This window comes from Macaca fascicularis, chromosome 11 (genome assembly GCF_037993035.2).
Source record: "Macaca fascicularis isolate 582-1 chromosome 11, T2T-MFA8v1.1".
Lineage (NCBI taxonomy): Eukaryota > Metazoa > Chordata > Mammalia > Primates > Cercopithecidae > Macaca > Macaca fascicularis.
Window position 1 is genome coordinate 102,690,130 of NC_088385.1, and position 18,700 is coordinate 102,708,829.

The 18,700-nt window shown below is 39.2% G+C and overlaps 1 protein-coding gene and 1 long non-coding RNA gene across 4 annotated transcripts in view; one reads left to right on the forward strand and one right to left on the reverse strand.

The window, feature by feature from the left end:
* The first annotated feature begins 362 nt into the window (after positions 1–362).
* LOC102145908 (uncharacterized) lies at positions 363–6,699 on the forward strand. Its single transcript, XR_006690590.3, has 3 exons — positions 363–494; positions 5,792–5,850; positions 6,567–6,699. It is a non-coding gene; the product is annotated as an uncharacterized lncRNA (long non-coding RNA).
* A 1,681-nt stretch (positions 6,700–8,380) lies between these two features.
* Positions 8,381–18,700, reverse strand: part of NTN4 (netrin 4) — a 122,234-nt gene continuing 111,914 nt past the window's right edge. For all 3 annotated transcript variants that reach the window (XM_005571905.5, XM_005571903.4, XM_005571904.5), the window contains exons 9-10: positions 16,358–16,528; positions 8,381–9,793 (exon numbers count right to left, since the gene is read on the reverse strand). In XM_005571905.5, coding sequence (XP_005571962.3) covers positions 9,657–9,793; positions 16,358–16,528 — 308 coding nt within the window. In that variant the 3' untranslated portion in view covers positions 8,381–9,656. The remainder of the gene's footprint in view (positions 9,794–16,357; positions 16,529–18,700) is intronic.

Sequence of the window (18,700 nt, forward strand, 5' to 3'; positions counted from 1 at the left end):
GAAAACTTGGAGCGGCAGGTTGTTCCTAAACTTCCTCTTCTCTCCTGAAGCATTTGGTAAAAACTATAAAATTTGGGGGCATGCAAATCAAGTGTACTTGTAAATATGGTTTGAAAAACTGCATTCACTATATTTTTTGCTTCCCACTGTTTAGTATAACATTTATCAGAGAGGCAGAGAACATGTGGATAAAAATATCCAGTTGTGTATTCTCAGTTGGTATCAAAAGCTAGGTCACCGAAGGTCACTGCCCAGCAAATCTCCATGTGTGAGAGAGTGTTGGTATGTAAGAGTGTTTCTGACATTAAGGAATTCTGTTTGCTGTGATACGAGTTGTGTACATTTCCTTGATTTTTCTCCCCATATGTAACCAAAAAAACGCTATCCTAGATTTTATTTTATTTCTTGTTCCCAGGAATGGGAAGGAAAAGTGTGGAGTCCATGTGGATTTCTCTTACTTTATTTGTGGCTTGAATCTACATTTCTGAGAGAGGGTAGGTGAAGCCAACCTCCATGTTTTCCTTTCCCAATGTCACTTCTTGTTCACCTTTCTCCTTACTTCTTAAGCCTCTGAGGGCTACAATGGGGTGTGTGTGCAGGACTGCCACTGCCTAAGGGAAAATTAGGAAGCTGCCTAGGCAGCCTGATTTATGAGGCATTGAAAGGCACATCTGACCAAAAATATCTCCCCCACTGGCCTGCCAGCAGTGCCTGAAATACCTGTGATTAGAATCACCCATTAAAATGTTTTCTGCAGGCCGGGCATGGTGGCCCACGCCTGTAATCCCAGCACTTTGGGAAGCTGAGGCGGACGGATCACCTGAGGTCAGGAGTTGGAGACCAGCCTGGCCCACATGATGCAACTCCATCTCTACTAAAAATACAAAAATGAACTGGGCATGGTGGCGGGCGCCTGTAATACCAGCTACTTGGGAGACTGAGGTACGAGAATTGCTTAAACCCTGGGGAGTGGAGGTTGCAGTGAGCTGAGGTTGCTCCACTGCACTCCAGCCCAGGTGACAGAGTGAGACTGTCTCGAAAAAAAAAAAAAAAAAAGGAAAAAGAAAAAGTTTGCAGACATGCCTGGCTTCTTTGGGTCATGAACACATTGTGTTAGGAGAAAATTGGGAAGTGGGGAAAATGGGAAAGAATTGCATTAGAATGATTTATTTTATCTTATGAACCTGTCAATCTCTTGGTCAAGAGTAACATCTTGGTAAGTAAGTAGACTGTTTGAGGCTGGAGGGAAAGTCGGGAGTTGGGAGTTTTGTCCAGCATCTTGGTGTGGACCCCATGCAGGATGAAGTCGACAGGTAGCCGGGGAGAGATTGTCCAAAGTGGATTGAGGGGTAGAGATAGCAAAGACAAATTTACATATTTCACAGGTCTGTTTAAGGCCAGGTTAGGAAGTAAGGGTACATAATTGCTGGAGGAATCCCCTTTCTGACTGACTTTAAGGAATTCTCTCTCACCAATTTTACAGGGCTGTTATGTGAGGTTCTTTCAGTTTTCCTTTTCCACCGTCTTCGTTTTTTGACCATAACAGGACTAATGATTCTGTTATTCATAAAATAATATTTGTGACAAAGGTCAAGTAGATTTATATCCATGTGGATTTGTCGAGACCATTCTGTGAAAGTGTCCAGAGCAGTGCTCTCAAAGTCTTGTCTATAGACCACCTCTATCTGAGTTACCACTCGTGCTTATGAAAATGTCCCTCCCCAGGCCCCATCTAGACCTTTGGAAACAGACTCTCTGAGGCAGAGGCCTGGGTCTCTGCATTAAAAACAGCTGTCTGCCAGTTTTTTGCATATGATTTGAGATTCATTGATTTAAAGGCTTCAGTAGAGTACAGAAATTAAAAATATTGCTTCTAAAGGCAAGTAAATCAGGGTTCAAATCCTAGCTTTGCCTCTTACTAGCTTTGTGACCTTGGATGAATTATCTGACCACTCTGGCCCTCAGGTTTGGCCTGATAATATTTATAGGGCTATTACGTGAGGTCCAAGGAGAAAATACATGTGAGGTTTGGCATGGCACCTGACACATAACAAGAGCAAAAGTGATAACCATTACTGTCATGAGCATGTATGTTGAAAACAACTTTTAGCAATGCTTACTGATATTCAATATTTTGTTGACCAGTTACTCTCTAAAGGGTAAACTAAATATTCCATTTCAGATTGGGTGTGGTTGATCATGCCTGTAATCCCAGCACTTTGGGAGGCCAAGGCTGGTGGATCACTTGAGGCCAGGAGTTTGAGACCAGCCTGGCCAACGTGGTGAAACCCCACCTCTACTAAAAATACAAAAATTAGCCAGGTGCAGTGGCACTTGCCTGTAATCCCAGCTACTTGGGAGGCTGAGGCATGAGAATCACTTGAGCTTGGGAGGTAGAGTTTGCAGTAAGCCAAGATCGCACCACTGTACTCCAGCCTGGGCAATAGAGCAAGACCCAGTCTAAAAAAAAAAAAAATTCAATTTTAGTATATGGTAAAAGTAATGGTTTTACCTAATTTCCTGGTTACCATTGTTTACAGTTTCTGTATTATTTCATCTTCTGTAGCTTTTCTGGCTCTTCAAACACAACTAACAGCAAGAGAGTTAGATGGAAAATTTTTGTAATAAATATTCAGAAATACCTTACATAAATCATGGTGTCCAGCAATGGAAGAATTGATTAACTGAATATATTCTACCTTGAAATATTCTGCATATTTTTGCTAGAACAAACTGCCCTTTATTTTTATTTTTTAATTTGAGACAGAGTTTTGCTCTGTTGCCCAGGCTGGAGTGCAGTGGTGTCATCTTGGCTCACTGCAGCCTCCACCGCCTGCAAACTGCCTTTTTCTAGATGTTGCTTTCCTTGATTCTCTTATATCGTTATCTTTTGTTTCCTGCCCCTATTTCCCTCCCCTTGGTTGACAAAGTGCCTACATTCTTTATTTTTTCCTATTTCCTTGTCTCTCTCTGGTGTAATTCCTTCTCATTCATCTTGCAAGCAGAATTTCTCTATACAACAAAGGTCAGAACTGACAGGACTGATTTGAAATGCTGTTGAATTTCATAGTTGCTCATTCAGGATCATTACTGATGCATGCAAAAGTAGACCTTCTGCTGAAATTGACCTCAGAAAACCAGACCAAGAGGAAAAGGGCAAAGGTAAAGATGAGACTCTTGCTGGGCATCGGCTGACGCCTGTAATCCTAGCACTTTGGGAGGCCGAGGAGGATCACTTAAGCCCAGGAGTTCGAGACCAGCCTGGGCGACATAGCCAGAACCCAGTCTCTACAAATAATAATAATAAAACAAAATCAGCTGGGTGTGGTGGTACACATCCATCTGGGACCACAGGCTACTCAAGAGGCTGAGGCAAGGGGATTGCTTGAGCCCAGGAGGTTGAGGCTGCAGTGAGCTGTGATCACGCTACCACACTCCAGCCTGTGTGACAGAGTGAGACCTTGTCTCGAAAAAATTAAAAAAAAAAAAGAAGGGTCTCTTACTATTTCCATTTCCTCTTAATATAAATGACATTAGGCAGCATTACTCTGATGGTGCTGTAACCACAGGAAAGAGTAGAAAATGACACAGCCGCACGGTGGCATGACAGAATACATTTACAATTTGGAGAGTGAAGAAAAAAAAAAAAAACCAGCAGAAAATGCTGATTTTCAATTCTCTTCCCTTAACTAAAGGAACAGGCATGAAGGAAAATGGTGCAGTTGGCATCACCTCACGTGGACTCCTTTTGAATGCAAGAATGCCCTTTTAGGGGCTAAAATATGAACACTGTGAGTTAGAATGCATGGGTTCAAATTCAGACTTCACAATTATTATCTGACTGTCCTTGAACCCTTTAATCAGTCTCTCTGCGCCTTTGTTTCTTCATCTAAGAAATGGGAATATAATAGCATGCACGCACTTCAGGGGTGGTTAGGAGCATAAAATGGGGATAACTCCTGTAAAGCACTAAGAAAAGTGCCTTGCATGTAGTAAACTCTTAATTACTGCTTGCTATCATTGATATTGTCTTTTTTTTTTTTTTTTGAGACAGTGTCTTGCTCTGTTGCCCGGGCTGGAGTATAGTGGCAAGATCATGGCTCACTGAAGCCTCGACCTCCTGAGCTCGAGTGATCCTCACCTCAGCTTCCTGAATAGCTAGGACTGACTATAGGCACACACCGCCATGCCCTGCTAATTGTTTTATTTTTTTGGAGAGAAATGGTCTCACTATGTTGCCCAGGCTGGTCTCGAACTCCTGAGCTCAAGCAGTCCTCCCACCTTGGCCTTCCAAAGGGCTGGGATTATTTTTTATTCACCAAGTTTGAAATCTTTGGTAGTATCCTAGCTGAGGAGGCATCCAGGGAGTTTCTGGACAGAATATTTAACTGATACTGTGAAAATCTGCTAACAGTGGTTGTTTTTCTTTCTGGGAAGCAGGGTTCCTTGTCTGGCTGCTGTTCCCTCTTGGTCACATGGGCACACTATGATTAAATCATTCCTAGTAAATCTTGGATTTAATAATAAATTCATTACTAATGATCACACTTTGGAACATGGTCCCCTACCTGTAACATACTAAGAAACTAGAAATGTATTCGGCATTTACCAAAACACTCTTCTCTTTTTTTTTTTTTTTTTTTTTTTTGAGACAGGGTCTCATGCTGTAGCCTAGGCTGGAATGTAGTGTTATAATCACAGCCTTGATCTCCCAGACTCAAGCAATCCTCCCACCTCAGCCTCCCGGGTAGCTGGGATTGCAGGTGCACACCACCATGCCCAGCTAATTTTTTGTGTTTTTTGTAGAGATGAGGTCCTCCTACGTTGCCGAGGCTGGTCTCAAACTCTTGGGCTCAAGTGATCCGCCCACCTTGGCCTCAACAAGTACTGGCATTACAGGTGTGAGCCACCGCACCTGGCCAAAACCCTCTCTTAATGGAACATACATCTCAGATTCTGGAAATATCTGTTACCCCGGGGCATATTTCTTTCTTTCTCGTGACTAACATTCTGCTTTTTTAGTTATTCACATACATAAACTGACAAATAATAAATCTGGGAATTTGTCGTTAAAAAATGCATATTTCAAACACAATCAGTAATCCTCAAAAAGTAGAGATGTGTTTACATTTCTTTGGTGAAAGTGTAGGAACACAGGGACTTGGGAATCATTTTTCAAAAAATATTTTCAGCCAAATCATTTTCTGAGAGACTTAAAAAAAGAAACTGTCAGTCATTTGAGGTGCACCCTTTTGCTTCTATTCCATTTTTATCACACCAATCTCTCTTGCAAAATTGAGGTTATTCATAAATATTTCCCTTCCAAACTGTGGGAACTAAGATGTGAGTTTGGCCCTTTGATAAAGTTGGGTTCAGGGACTGCTTATCATTGAAACAATGAGCACAAAAGCAATTCAGTTCTGGGACTTCTCACAAAACTCAGCGGGCAAGGCAGTGCTCACTCTTGTTCTCAGGCATTCCAGGGGAGTGGCAGAGGGACGGCCAGCACGAGACATTTTCAACGTTCTTTTTCCCACCCTTTAGAATTGGTAAGTCTCTGATCGTTTAGAAAAGGATTTGTTTTGCAAGAACCCAAAGTGTCCCCAAGAACTATGTTTACCCATAATAGGCCTTGCTCTCTGTTTAACATAGCCAGATGGCCACTGCTATTTGGCTCATGGTCATATCCCCATAGATTTGACCTCATTTAGAGGACACTATTAAAAGATTATCCTATTATTGAGAATTTCCATTGCATCAAATAGTAAATATTAGTAACATTCCTCTACAGGGAAAATGATGTAAGAAGAGGGCAAGACTGTGTTGACCTCAGGCAAATCACATGGATAGGTATGTGGCAATTATGAAACTCAGTACTGCCTAATAAAGCCCAGTGGCACACAGAGTAAAGGTCCAGGGGCAGAGACTTTCCCAGTAGCTCTCGAAGGAAGTGTTCAGGTTCCACTGAAGTCATAGATGGAAGTCTTAGTACCTAGGTGGTTATTTTGAAAGAGGCTAAGGAGGAGAAAGTGCATGTAGCAGGATGGCAGGATGGGATGTTGGGATAATGGGATGATGGGATGATGGGATGCTGGGATGCTGGGATGATGGGATGATGGGATGATGGGATGTTGGGATGTTGGGATGATGGGATGTTGGGATGTTGGGGTGATGGCATGTTGGCATGATGGCATGTTGGGATGATGGGATGATGGGATGTTGGGATGATGGAATGATGGGATGTTGGGATGATGGCATGTTGGCATGATGGCATGTTGGGATGATGTGATGTTGGGATGATGGGATGTTGGGATGATGAGATGATGGGATGATGGGATGTTGGGATGATGGGATGTTGGGATGATGGGATGTTGGGATGATGGGATGATGGGATGATGGCATGTTGGGATGACGGCATGTTAGGATGATGGCATGTTGGGATGACAGGATGGTGGGAATGAGAATGGGGTCATGAGGGGGCCAGGTCCACCTTCTTCTTTACATTTACAAAATGGGGAACATAAGGTTTCTTTCTTTTCCTTTTCCTTTTTTTTCAACTTTGGAAGCCAAATGATGCTCATAGGAAATTTCAACCTGCACTGGAAGGCTGCAAGTGATTTGAGAATCAAGACCTTAAGAAACGATTCTAATAGTAACCTATCTTTTTGAATGTTGCTGGAAAAGGTACTTGAAAGAGCCATGAAGGAAGCAGATTCTAGTCATAGAGGACTGGGAAGACACTGGGACCCAACAATTTGGTGAACTAGACAAAGCTAAACTTTCAGTTCTGAGTTTACTTGAACATACTTTAAAAACAATTGGTTGGTTAAATTTTGTTTTATAAAATAAATTACAGGCCAAGTGCGGTAGCTCATGCCTGTAATCCCAGCATTTTGGGAGGCCGGGGCAGGTGGATCTCCTGAGGTCAGGAGTTTGAGACCAACCTGGCCAACATGGTGAAACTCTGTCTCTACTAAAAATACAAAAATTAGTCAGGCGTGGTGGCGGGTGCCTGTAATCCTAGATACTAGGGAGGCTGAGGCAGGAGAATTGCTTGAACCCGGGAGGCGAAAGTTGCAGTGAGCCGAGATCACGCCACTGCACTCCAGCCTGGGTGGAGTGAGACTCCATCTCAAAAAAAAAAAAAAAAAAAAAAAAAAAAAATTACAAAAGTAGTACATGATTAGTGAAAGAAAGTCAAGCAATACGAATGCATGTAAAATAAGAAAGGAAAAATCTCCTTCCTTCTTTGCCAGACAGGGACCAATACTGCTACAATCTGTCTCTCTTTCAGAACTTTTATTTGTGTATTTGAGACAGGGTCTTATTCAGTCACCCAGGCTGGAATACAGTGGCATCATCATAGCTCGCTGTAACCTTGAATTCACTGTAAGCTTGAACTCCTATGCTCAAGACATCCTCCTGCCTCACCCTCCTGAGTAGCTGAAACTACAGGTGTGCACCATCATGCCTGGCTTTTTCTTTTTTTTAAGAGACAGAGGTCTCATTCATTGCCCAGGCTGGTCCCAAACTCCTGGCCTTACGAATCTTCCCATCTCAGCCTCTAAAAGTGCTATGATTGCAAGTGTGAGCCACCGTGCCTGGCCCTCTTTCAGAACTTTAAAAACACTATATATACTATAAATGTGTTTTTGGGGTGGGGCTAATTATGTATGTTCTGCAATTTTTTTAACTTAATGTTTTATGGACTTTTTTTACTCTTTTAAAAAAATTTCTACTCTTTTTAAAGTGGGTATTTGTTATTTTGAATAAAGTGAAATGGAAAATTCTGTATCTGATGTATTTAAAATATTTTTCTTGGTATGCTATACTTACCAACATGTTTTATAAGTTGCTTCTAAATTATAACCATACTAGATAGTGGTCCACCAACCAGGATAAGATAGGATAGGTAAGAAGCTAAGAGACATGCTCCAGGTGAAAAAGCAGATTTCTTAAGACTGTGTTTAGTATAATTCCAATTATATAAAACATATATATGTATGCACAGAAAACAGTCTACATTATAGACACCAGAGTGCCAATGGCTCTTATCCCAGGATGGCTGGAGTATAAATAATTTTTCCTGTTATCCTTTTTCTGTGTTTTCAACAATGAACATTTATTACTTTTAAAATTAGTTAAAATTAATGTAATATAAAAATCACAATTATCTGATGAAAAAAGTTTGTGTCTAAAGGCTACAGAAAATAAATCCACCTGAGTTAGCTTCCACTCCATTCCAAAACCCCAGAGTAACAGAGTAGAAGTCAGGCCTTCTTTCATGTTCTTAAATTAGTGAATTAGATTTAAGTTCCCTCATTATGAGAAGATAATCTTTAGCATCACTGAAAGAGTTAATCAAGAAATGAGACAAAAATCAAGAGATCATATTCCTTTATTACATATATGAAATATAAAAACAAATTAACAAAGCAATATATATATATTTTTGCAAGTCCACAGGACTTCAGGGAAAAAATGGTTCTGTATGTGAAATTATTCATATGGCACTGTGTTCATGTTTTGTATATTCAAGTACAAAAGAAACTATGTATAGTGGTTATGCATGGGTATAGAAGATGAATAATAATGAAAAACTGATTTGTTGACTATCACATACATTGTGTTAAAAAACAGGTAAATATAATGACTTACTGTTAAGAAAGACAAGGAGGAAAACTGTTTCAATGTTCAGGTTTAAATACTAAGCACAAAAATAGAACAAATTCTGAGTCTACAATAATTTTTGAAGTGTATACAAGTGCATTGCAAATGAGCTTTTTAAAATTTAAAGTCCATTTCCACTTTAGCCAAGCATATGTCTACATTTATGATTTCTTTCTCTTATTTTAAAGTCTCTTCTGGTTTAGTTTTTTAAAAAGTTTCATCATGGCTGTCATCTTGGAATCTAGCTTCCAGCTCGAAGCTGAGACTTCATGCATACATATTCTCCTTTCTGGTTGCATCTTCACCTAGTTTCTCCAAGTATTCAGAGTTAAATAGCACAACTTCTTTTATATGGTCACTTTTGTCCACCTGTAGTGGCAGCGCTTTTGCTTCAGTAGGCTTTCTCACACACTTTTCTTTCTTCCAACAGCAGTCTCCAAACGTTCACAACACAAGTGGTACGTAGTAAAGTGCTTTATACAAGGAAATACTATATACACGTGGAGAGGCTCCATTTAACACCTACAGACCAAAGTTCATGCATAACACACAAGAGAAGGCTCTTTTTAAAGAAACACCTTTTCTGATAGTAGGGTTGGGAATTCCTTAAAACCTCATTCATTACTTTAGCATCAAATGTAAGTAATGTAGCTGAAGCTGGAAGGCGTCCTTGTTAGAGGTACTGCCCTTAATGGATTACTGCTAAATGTCATGCTGCTATTAAAATATCCTTAATAGTTAAGATTTTCAGAATCAGTCCCATAGAAAACAGATATCAGTGTAGAGGTTTTCATTTCTCTTCATGAAATAAAACTACATTTAAACATGGGTCCAGAAGAGATAAGTTAAGATGAGACCCATGCATTCAAACATTTCTATACGTTTTGGCACTTTAAAAAATTCCAGTTTCCTGTCTGAGGTCTTCTTGCTCTAAAATTTGTGTTTTGTACATAGAGAAGTGCCATCACGTGCTATCCATCTTAATGCTACTTGCACTTTCTTTTTAAAATATCCATGACTTTTCTTCCAAGAGAAGGTTTCCAGTGCTGGACAAAGCTTTTCATATTCACAATTAGTTTGCCTGTTCTTACATCCTCATGTCCTGCTACAAGGTATTCCAAACCTAAAAGAGAACAAAATTAGGGGCTATATAGTATCACGCTTTATTGAAGGGAGAGATGTGACTCCAGCAGGTTTGCTTTTGTATTTATTTTGAGGCAAGGTCTTGCTCTGTCATGGGCTGGAGTGTAGTGACATAATCCTGGCTCACTGCAGCCTTGATATCCTGGGCATAGGTAATCCTCCCTCCTCAGTCTCCCAAGTAGTTGGGACTACAGGTGTGCGCCACCACTCCCAGCTAATTTTTTCAAATTTTTTGTCGAGATGGGGTTTCATCATGTTGCCCAGGCTGGTCTTGAGCTCCTGGACTCAAGCCATCTGCCCACCTCGGCCTCCCAAAGTGCTGGGATTACAGGTGTGAGCCACCACGCCTGGCTAACTCCAGCAGTTTCATATATTCAGGGTTGGAATAAGGAGTAAGAAACATTAATAGTTGCCATTCAGTAAGCATTTACTATGCTTAGCACATGTATGCTTTACGTGTATGTTTTACATGTATGATCTCATTTAGCTTTAAAAATAACCCTGTGAGGTAGATATTTTTTCCTTCTTGTTTTGCAGATGAGGAAACTGAGGCTCATCAAGGCTAAGAAACTCGTTCAATATCTTTTTGTAAGTATAGCAGCACCTGTACTCAAACTCAGATCATGCTGATTCTAGAACCTTTTCTTTGTACTATACCACGCTCTGTGGCAAAGAGCTGAGGGTTCTAAGGACACTTACCATACTGCCCTAGATCAGTACATCTTGGAGACTCATACTGTGTATGGTAGTGTATATTCAGGTTTTTTTGTTTATTTGTTTTGTTTTGTTTTATTTTTGGATAGAGTCTCTCTCTGTTGCCTAGGCTGGAGTACAGTGGTGCCGTCTTGGCTCACTGCGACCTCTGCCTCCTGGGTGTAAGCAATTCTTGTGCCTCAGCCTCCCAAGTAGCTGGGACTGCAGGTGTGCACCCCCACACCTGGCTTTTATATTTTTAGTAGAGACAGGGTTTTACCATGTTGGCCAGGCTGCTCTTGAACTCCTGACCTCAGGTGATCCGCCTGCCTCAGCCTCCCAAAGTGCTGGGATTATAGGCATGAGCCACCATGCCCAGCCTAAGGAGGATTTTTATAAAAGTGAAACAAGCATTTAGGAAAACATATAGGAAAGAACCTGTGAATTATAGAAAATAACACATATTCCCTATAAAAAGCCTATGTGTTTTTGGAATAGGATGTTTGTTTGTCATACATTAAAAAAAAAAAAAAAAAAAAAAAACTAAATAAATGATAAAACTTGCCTAGATCTTGTGATGACCTTGTATTCAAAATTCCTTTCAAGCTTTAGATAACAAATTTTAGCTAATATATCCAAGAAATGAAAGGACAGTCTCATTACCTATAGATTAGTAAAAAGAACTACAATAATTGCCCTTAGTTAATGTTTGTAATAATGTAGATTTTGGTATTTAGGAAAAGCTTTTAAAAATTATAGGATAGATAAAATAATTAGGTTTATAAAATAAAAAATTTCCAATATAAAATAGAGACATACTTTAAAAAACTAAATTACATGAAAGCTAGATGCTAAAATTCAACTGAAAAATATCAATTTAATTTCACAATTTAAATTGATTTCATTGCTCATTTTTCACTGAAATGACTGAGAAAAAAATGTCATCCAAGTAGTATGAACACCTGTAACAACCATACAGGCTTCTTGGAAAATGGCTTATTCCAGGTTCAGGGCAGGAAGTTGAGCATGGGACATCTTATTGTGTAAAAAACAAGAAAGCTTTCAAAGATGAATGTGTGTCTTTTTAAAAGGACACAACAGCTAGCAGGATGGAGTTATAATGTGTCAAAGCTGTGATAAGTTGAGCACCAAGAAACACAATAATTGTGTGTATGAAAACACATTAAATCCATAGAAATCCATAATTCCAAAATGACACCAAAAATGAGAAAGTCAGAGAAAAATTAATTTGTCCTCTTTAGAGGCAGCTGTTAAAACCATTTCTTACTTTGAAAATTAGAAACTAAAGGGAAAGAATGTAGCATTTATCCTGTCTTTACAATAAGAACTGTATTTCATGGTAACCTAGTAGCCCAGCTTGGGAGAGAAAGCCCTCTTACAGAAGAATGCCAGCTAATAAGAGAAGAGAATTCGAAAGAGTTAGAAAAACATCATTTCTCAGACTCTAATGAAGTTATTGATTGAGGAAAGGATTATCAATTGGCGATAAAGTCATTAAATGAATGGTGAATGGAAAGCTGGATGCTCGTAGAATGCTACGTAATGTCACACTCATTCTTTTCTATCTCTCAAGGTAAAACAAAACTTTGGCAATGGAGAGATCAGGCTCCCTTCGTTGTAGTCCAAAGGTCAAGCTTAGAGACACTGATGGGAGGTTATCCAGGTACCAGGTGCATTCAACATGATTCAACATGAAGTACACGATGATATCTATAATGGATTCTAGCCAAAATGTTAGTCTTGAATCAATCAAGCCTTTCTTTAGAGATTATAGGAGATAGAAGAGATAGAGAACAAGCTAAGCACTACCATAAATGAACCAACCACACAAATGTTGATGTTCAGATAAGGAACAGGGCATCTGACCTGGTTTCCTCAACAAGTCATAAAAAAGGAACTGTGCCAGAATAAAAGAGACTTGAGGGACTGAAAAACTAGATGTGTGATCCTGGATTGAATACTGGAAAGGACAAATCAGCTCTAGAGGACATTTTGGGATCAGTTGGGAAATAGAAATATGACCTGAGTATTAGATAATATGAAAATAAACTAAAATTGAAGGTAAAGCTTATTAACAGAATAATGCAGGTTACAGAATGGAGCATATGCTATGATATCATTTTGGTTAAAAATATAATACATATACACAGAGGGAAATTAGAAAGGATTTCCTAAGCTATTAACAGAGATGATCTCTGGGGGATAGAAATGTGAACTTTAAAATTTTCCCCTAAACATCTCCCCTCCCCTCCCCTCCCCTCTCCTTTCCTTCCCTTCTTCTTCTTTTTTTTTTTTTTCTGACAGAGTCTCACTCTGTCACCCAGGCTGACATGCAGTGCACCATCTCAACTCTGTAGCCTCGATCTCCCTAGGCTCAGGTAATCCTCCCACCTCAGCCTTCTGAGTAGCTAGGACAGCAGGCTCATGTCACCATACCTGGCTAATTTTTGTATTTTCTGTAGAGATGGACTTTCACCATGTTGCCCAGGCTGGCCTCGAACTCCTAGGCTCAAGCGATCCGCCCACCTTAGCCTCCTAAAGTGCTGGGATTACAGATGTGAGCCACTGCACCCCACTAAAAGATTATAAAAAGAAACTAATCCTAAACTTTAAAAAAAGCTATTTTGGTGTTTTCAGAAAAAGAGAAAAAGGAAAATAATGACAGAGGTTTCAAACACTGGAGAGTACAATGTAAAATGAATGAAAAAGCATTTAAATGATAAAAGGCAACCTTAGCTTCTGCATGAAAAAGAACCTCAGTGTTTAATTAACTGACTAGTTAAAAATATAGTAGCCTTAAAATTGTTTGCATAATGTCTAAAATAATAAAGTCCTCATTTAAAAATACAGTAATCAATTTTTAAGAAACTTCAAGGTTAGGGCTGGATGCAGTGGCTCTCGCCTGTAATCCCAGTGCTTTGGGAGGCTGAGGTGGGAGGACTGCTTGAGGCCAGGAGTTTGAGACCAGCCTGGGCACCATAGAAAGACCCTATCTACAAAAACACAAACAAACAAAAATTAGCTGGGTGTGGTGGCACGTCTGTAGTCCTAGCTACTCGGGAGGCTGAGGCAGGAGGATTGCTTGAGCCTGGGAGGTCGAGGCTGCAGTGAGCAGTGATAGCACCACCACTTTAGCCTGGGCAACAGAGCAGAGAACCCTGTCTTTAAAAAAAGAAAAAAAGAAAGAAAGAAATCTCAGGGTTAAGTCTGGTATTTTTATATGAATTTACTTTGAAACTACAAATAGAATAAACAGGAATTTACCATTAAAGTATAAATATAAGTTAAATTGATAAAAACAATACTGAATAAAACCATAAATTATGAAGCAGCATCACACCAAAAGTAAACATGCAAAACAATGTTCTTTTACACCTCTTATTAGCATTTATATTTTATTTTCCTATCTCTGGGGTTTTGACATCTTCTTTGCTACACGTTTGAGAACACGAAGTTTATTTTGTATCCATAGAAAAAGAAAATATAATACTTTAGTGCTGGTCTTGGTATTCTAAAATATATGACTGATGAAAGAGTACATGCATGCATGAATTAAGAATGAATGAATATGCAGGGATACCCAAATACTTTGGATACTTTCTTTTCCAAAGTAGCCAAGGAAGCAGGTTGGCGTGTAAGGTTTCAGTTTTCTTATCAGCTTTCTTTGGCCTTAGCTATTGAACTTGTAAAAATGGAAAAACAAAGTAAAATGAAAGAGTGTCTGGTTTTGCTTTGGCAAGTTCCAGTCTTTTCTTCAAAGCAAGTAAACATGTTTTCAAGGATTCTTTGAATAATTGCGCTTATGTTTTCAATTGTGATGAACTCAGTTGATTCTTTGACTTGGCTTGGCAGAAACCTGATTAGGAAGTATGGTTCACTTCCTGGAGGGTGGCTCAGATGGTCAAAGCTTTTGTTTTTAATGTCTCACTAAACTGGGCAGACTTTTTTTTTTTTTCCTTTTGCCAAGACAGTAGGAAAGCTCTTATAAGAGATGCCTCTAAGCACAAATCATTGGGAAATAGAACTTACATGAATTATTTTTAGTTTCCTGTATTCAAAGCCCAAGATTCTTATTAGTTCAATTTGTTCTTTGGAATTTTATTTATTTATGTATTTTTAATTTCTTTTGAGATAGGGTCTTGCTCTGTTTGCCCAGGCTGGAGTGCAGTGGCTCAATCATGGCTCACTGCAGCCTTGACCTCCTGGGCTCAAGTGATCCTCCCACCTCAGCTTTCCAAGTAGTTGGGACTACAGGGATGTGCTACCACACCCAGCTAATTAAAAAAAAAAAATTGTAGATACTGGGTCTCACTATGTTGCCCAGAGTGGTCTTGAACTCCTGGGCTCAAGCTATCCTCCCACCTTAGGCTCCTAAAACTGAGATTACAGGCATGAACCACCATGCCCAGTCTATTGTTTGTTTATTTATGTAATTTAAAATGTTATTTTTCATCTTTTCCTTATTAAAATCTAAATTGATTTAAATACATTATTGAAAGGGTAGAAAAAGATGTGAGAGATTGGTCAACACTTGGCCAAAATCAAAAGTTCTATATCAATATTGAGTTTGTTTAGACTGAGGGGATATTTTATTGTCAGTTTATGCTCTCTCTCTCTCTTTCTCTCTCAGTTATCTGTCTGTTTCTCTCGAATTTATTAATCAAAGACTGCAAAAGACTTTTTTTTTTCTTTTTTGAGACAGAGTCTTGCTCTGTCGCCCAGGCTGGACGCTCACTGCAACCTCTGCCTCTTGGTCTCAAGGGATTCTCCTGCCTCAGCTCCTGGGTAGCTGGGACTAGGTGTGTGCCACCACACCAGGCTAATTTTTGTATTTTTAGTAGAGACGAGGTTTCACTATGTTGGCCAGGCTGGGTGCAAAAGACTTCTTATTAATGTTAACAACGGGTTTATATGGGGAAGGAATTAGACCAAGAACATAAATAATGTACCTGTTTCATCAGTGTGACTAAGACACAGATGACAATCACACAAGCAGGGAGATGCAGAGCATTTTTTGAATTATGATTTGTTTTATTAGAACCTGCTAAGTATTATGTTACCATTGTCTGGGTACTAATGGTAGGTATTGAAGATACTATGACCAAAAGCCTAAACCCCATCCTCAAATTTGACGAGGGAGACAGAGAAAGAAGCAGCTTATGACCCAGGATAATGCATGTGCTTGGGGCAAGAACCCTGGTGCTTATTTATTCGTCTTCACTTCTGCTATAACATTTAAAGGTGCAAATCAAATTTCTCTCCATTTCAAGTTGCTCTAAAATCCTACAGTTTTTGTTTTGTTTATTTCTGCTGTTTCTAATTTGAAACCAGAAATATCATTTCATGAAAAACAAGATGATGAGAACTTGAGAGCTGTTTTCTCTCCAGGAGAAACAGATGCTTTTCAAGCAATAGTCAAAATGAATTCAATATTATTTCCACAGATGGAATTTTGCATTTGAACTTCCTTTGGGAACAGGTTCTACTGTAATAGGACCTGGCTTTCAGATAAAGAGTAAGTGGCAGATAAATTCATGAAAGTGCTTTCTATGCAACTGGCACCTGGAACCAATCTGAGTCTCCTCTTTTAGGATAGAGAGTATTATATTTCTGGATTTTAAAATATTAAACTTTTATAGAGCACATGGAAGAGAAATAATTTCTCGATGTTAGTTCAAAGAATTACATTTGGATTTTCCGCAGGAGTCAGATGGTGAAAAGGAGAGATGTTCCTGCTGAGTTTATTTATGCTGTGCTTCAGAGGATGTAAGACAAGCAGCAAATCAGCAAAGACAAGGCAGGTACTAAGATAGGAAAGTCTAATACTCACCAGGATTGAGGATTGGACAAGTGCATCCTCTGTCCGTCCATGATTCTGGATATAATGTTCGCTTTCCTCGGAAAATCTTCAGTTTGGTAGATTTTAAGACCTTTTTAATCTTCACATTGACCTCAACATGAGTACCTTTATCATGAGCTGATAAAATCTTTATTTTTAGCACTGTTAACAACACAGAAGTCAAAACACATAGAATTTCATATTATCATTTGAAGTTTGAACAACACATAAGTATGCATTTCAGAATATAATGGAAAGGTGAATTGATGATGAAGACGTGAAAATTTGCTTTAAAAATCATTAGGCATTAACTTGGATGGAGTTAGAGGCCATTATTCTAAGGAAAGTAACTCAGGAATGGAAAACCAAACCTCATTATGTTCTCACTTATAAGTGGGAGCTAAGTCCTAAGAATGATATAACACTTAGTATGGGGACTTGGGGAAGGATGAGAGGAGGTGAGGGATAAAAGACTACATATTGGGTATAGTGTACACTGCTTGGGTGATGGGTGTACTAAAATCTCAGAAATCACCGCTAAAGAACTTACCCGTGTAACCAAAAACCACCTGTTCCCCCAAAACTATTGAAATAAAATAAAATAAAAACACTAAATTTAAAAAAGCCATAGGCTCATTCAGTTTTGCACTGGCTTTATCTCATTTCTCTATATTAACTATATTCTTATTTGTTAGGCAATTTCAAATGTGACTCCCTGCAATATCATTATCCTAAGAGAATATCAACCATTTGCCTATTGCAATTATAATCTTAAACACATTCAGCTACCACATCTAAACAGAGAGAAGAAACATAGGAAGTAGACTTATCCTGGCTTTTATTTAGGTTCTGACTATATTATTCTTTTGTGGCTGATTGTGTTTAATGTTATGATAGAGAGCAAAATGCTACTGCTAGAATATATTTTGCATATTCTAAAGAGATTAAATGATATGATTCACTACTTAATATTCTTCTCCTGGCATAAAATGCAAGCTGACTGGAGTTAGGGAAGCTATCCCTTCATGGGTGTCCAACCTCTTGACTTCCCTGGACCACACTGGACCACACATAAAGTACACTAACACTAATGATAGCTGATGAACTAAAAAAAAATGTCTGTGCATAATTTTTGTGATATCTGCCACTCCAGATAAGCCAAAAAGTCCTCACATTCAAAGGGCTGGACACCCATGCATGACGGTGGAGCTCCAGTATTCTGTATGACTCATGATTCTATTATGCCCTCCCATTGATGAAATTGATGTGGCTGGGGATTAAGTAATGGAATAAGTTGGAGTTGGAAAGAAAGTAAAGCTAAAGATCACTGAGCTACTCAGGAACACTAGGAAACATAGGGAAGTTCTTTTTTTTTTTTGAGATGGAGTCTTGCTCTGTCATCCAGGCTGGAGTACAATGGCGCTATCTCGGCTCAGTGCAACCTCCAACTCCGAGGTTCAAGCAATTCTTCCTGCCTCAGCTTCCTGAGTAGTGGGATTACAGGCCACCACGCCTGGCTAATTTTCTCATCTATATATTTTTTTTTTCACAGGGAAGTTCTTATCGGCTTATCCACATCTCTATGGAAGAGTGTGTGTAATGAGAGCACCCTATCTTGGCTGGTCTCATACTCTGAGAATACAGCTGTCAGACAGCTATGTTTATGGAGTCATTACATTTTAGACTTCTAAGGGGTCTTAAAAGCTCATATATTTTATATATGAGGAAGCAAGTTTTAAGAAATTAGGGCCAGGTGCAGTGGCTCATGCCTGTAATCCTAGCACTTTGGGAGGCTGAGGTGGGTGGATCAACTGAGGTCAGGAGTTTGAGACCAGCCTGGCCAACATACAATGAAATCCCGTCTCTACTAAAAAATACAAAACATTTAGCTGGGCATGGTGGTGCATGCTTGTAGTCCCAGCTACTTGGGAAGCTGAGCCAGGAGAAATGCTTGAAACTGGAAGGCAGAGGTTGCAGTGAGTCCAGATCACGCCATTGCACTCCAGTCTGGGTGACAGAGCAAAACTTCATCTCTCAAAAATAAATAAATAAATAAGTAAAACAAACAAATAAACAAAACAAATAAATAAAATGAACTGTTCAAGTTCGCATAACTGGTTGGCTAGAGGTAGAGTTTGGACTAGAACCCCGATGAGATAAATACATGAAGGACAGGGAGTATAGTGCCCAGCGTGTGGCTAATATTCAGTAAATGTTCACTATTATTATTCCACTAGACTTGCAAGCTCAAAGACAGTAGGGACCTTGTCTGTCACTTCTGTTGCTCAATAGATATTTGCTAAAGGAGTAAGCAAGTAAGTCAAGTGTTTTTTT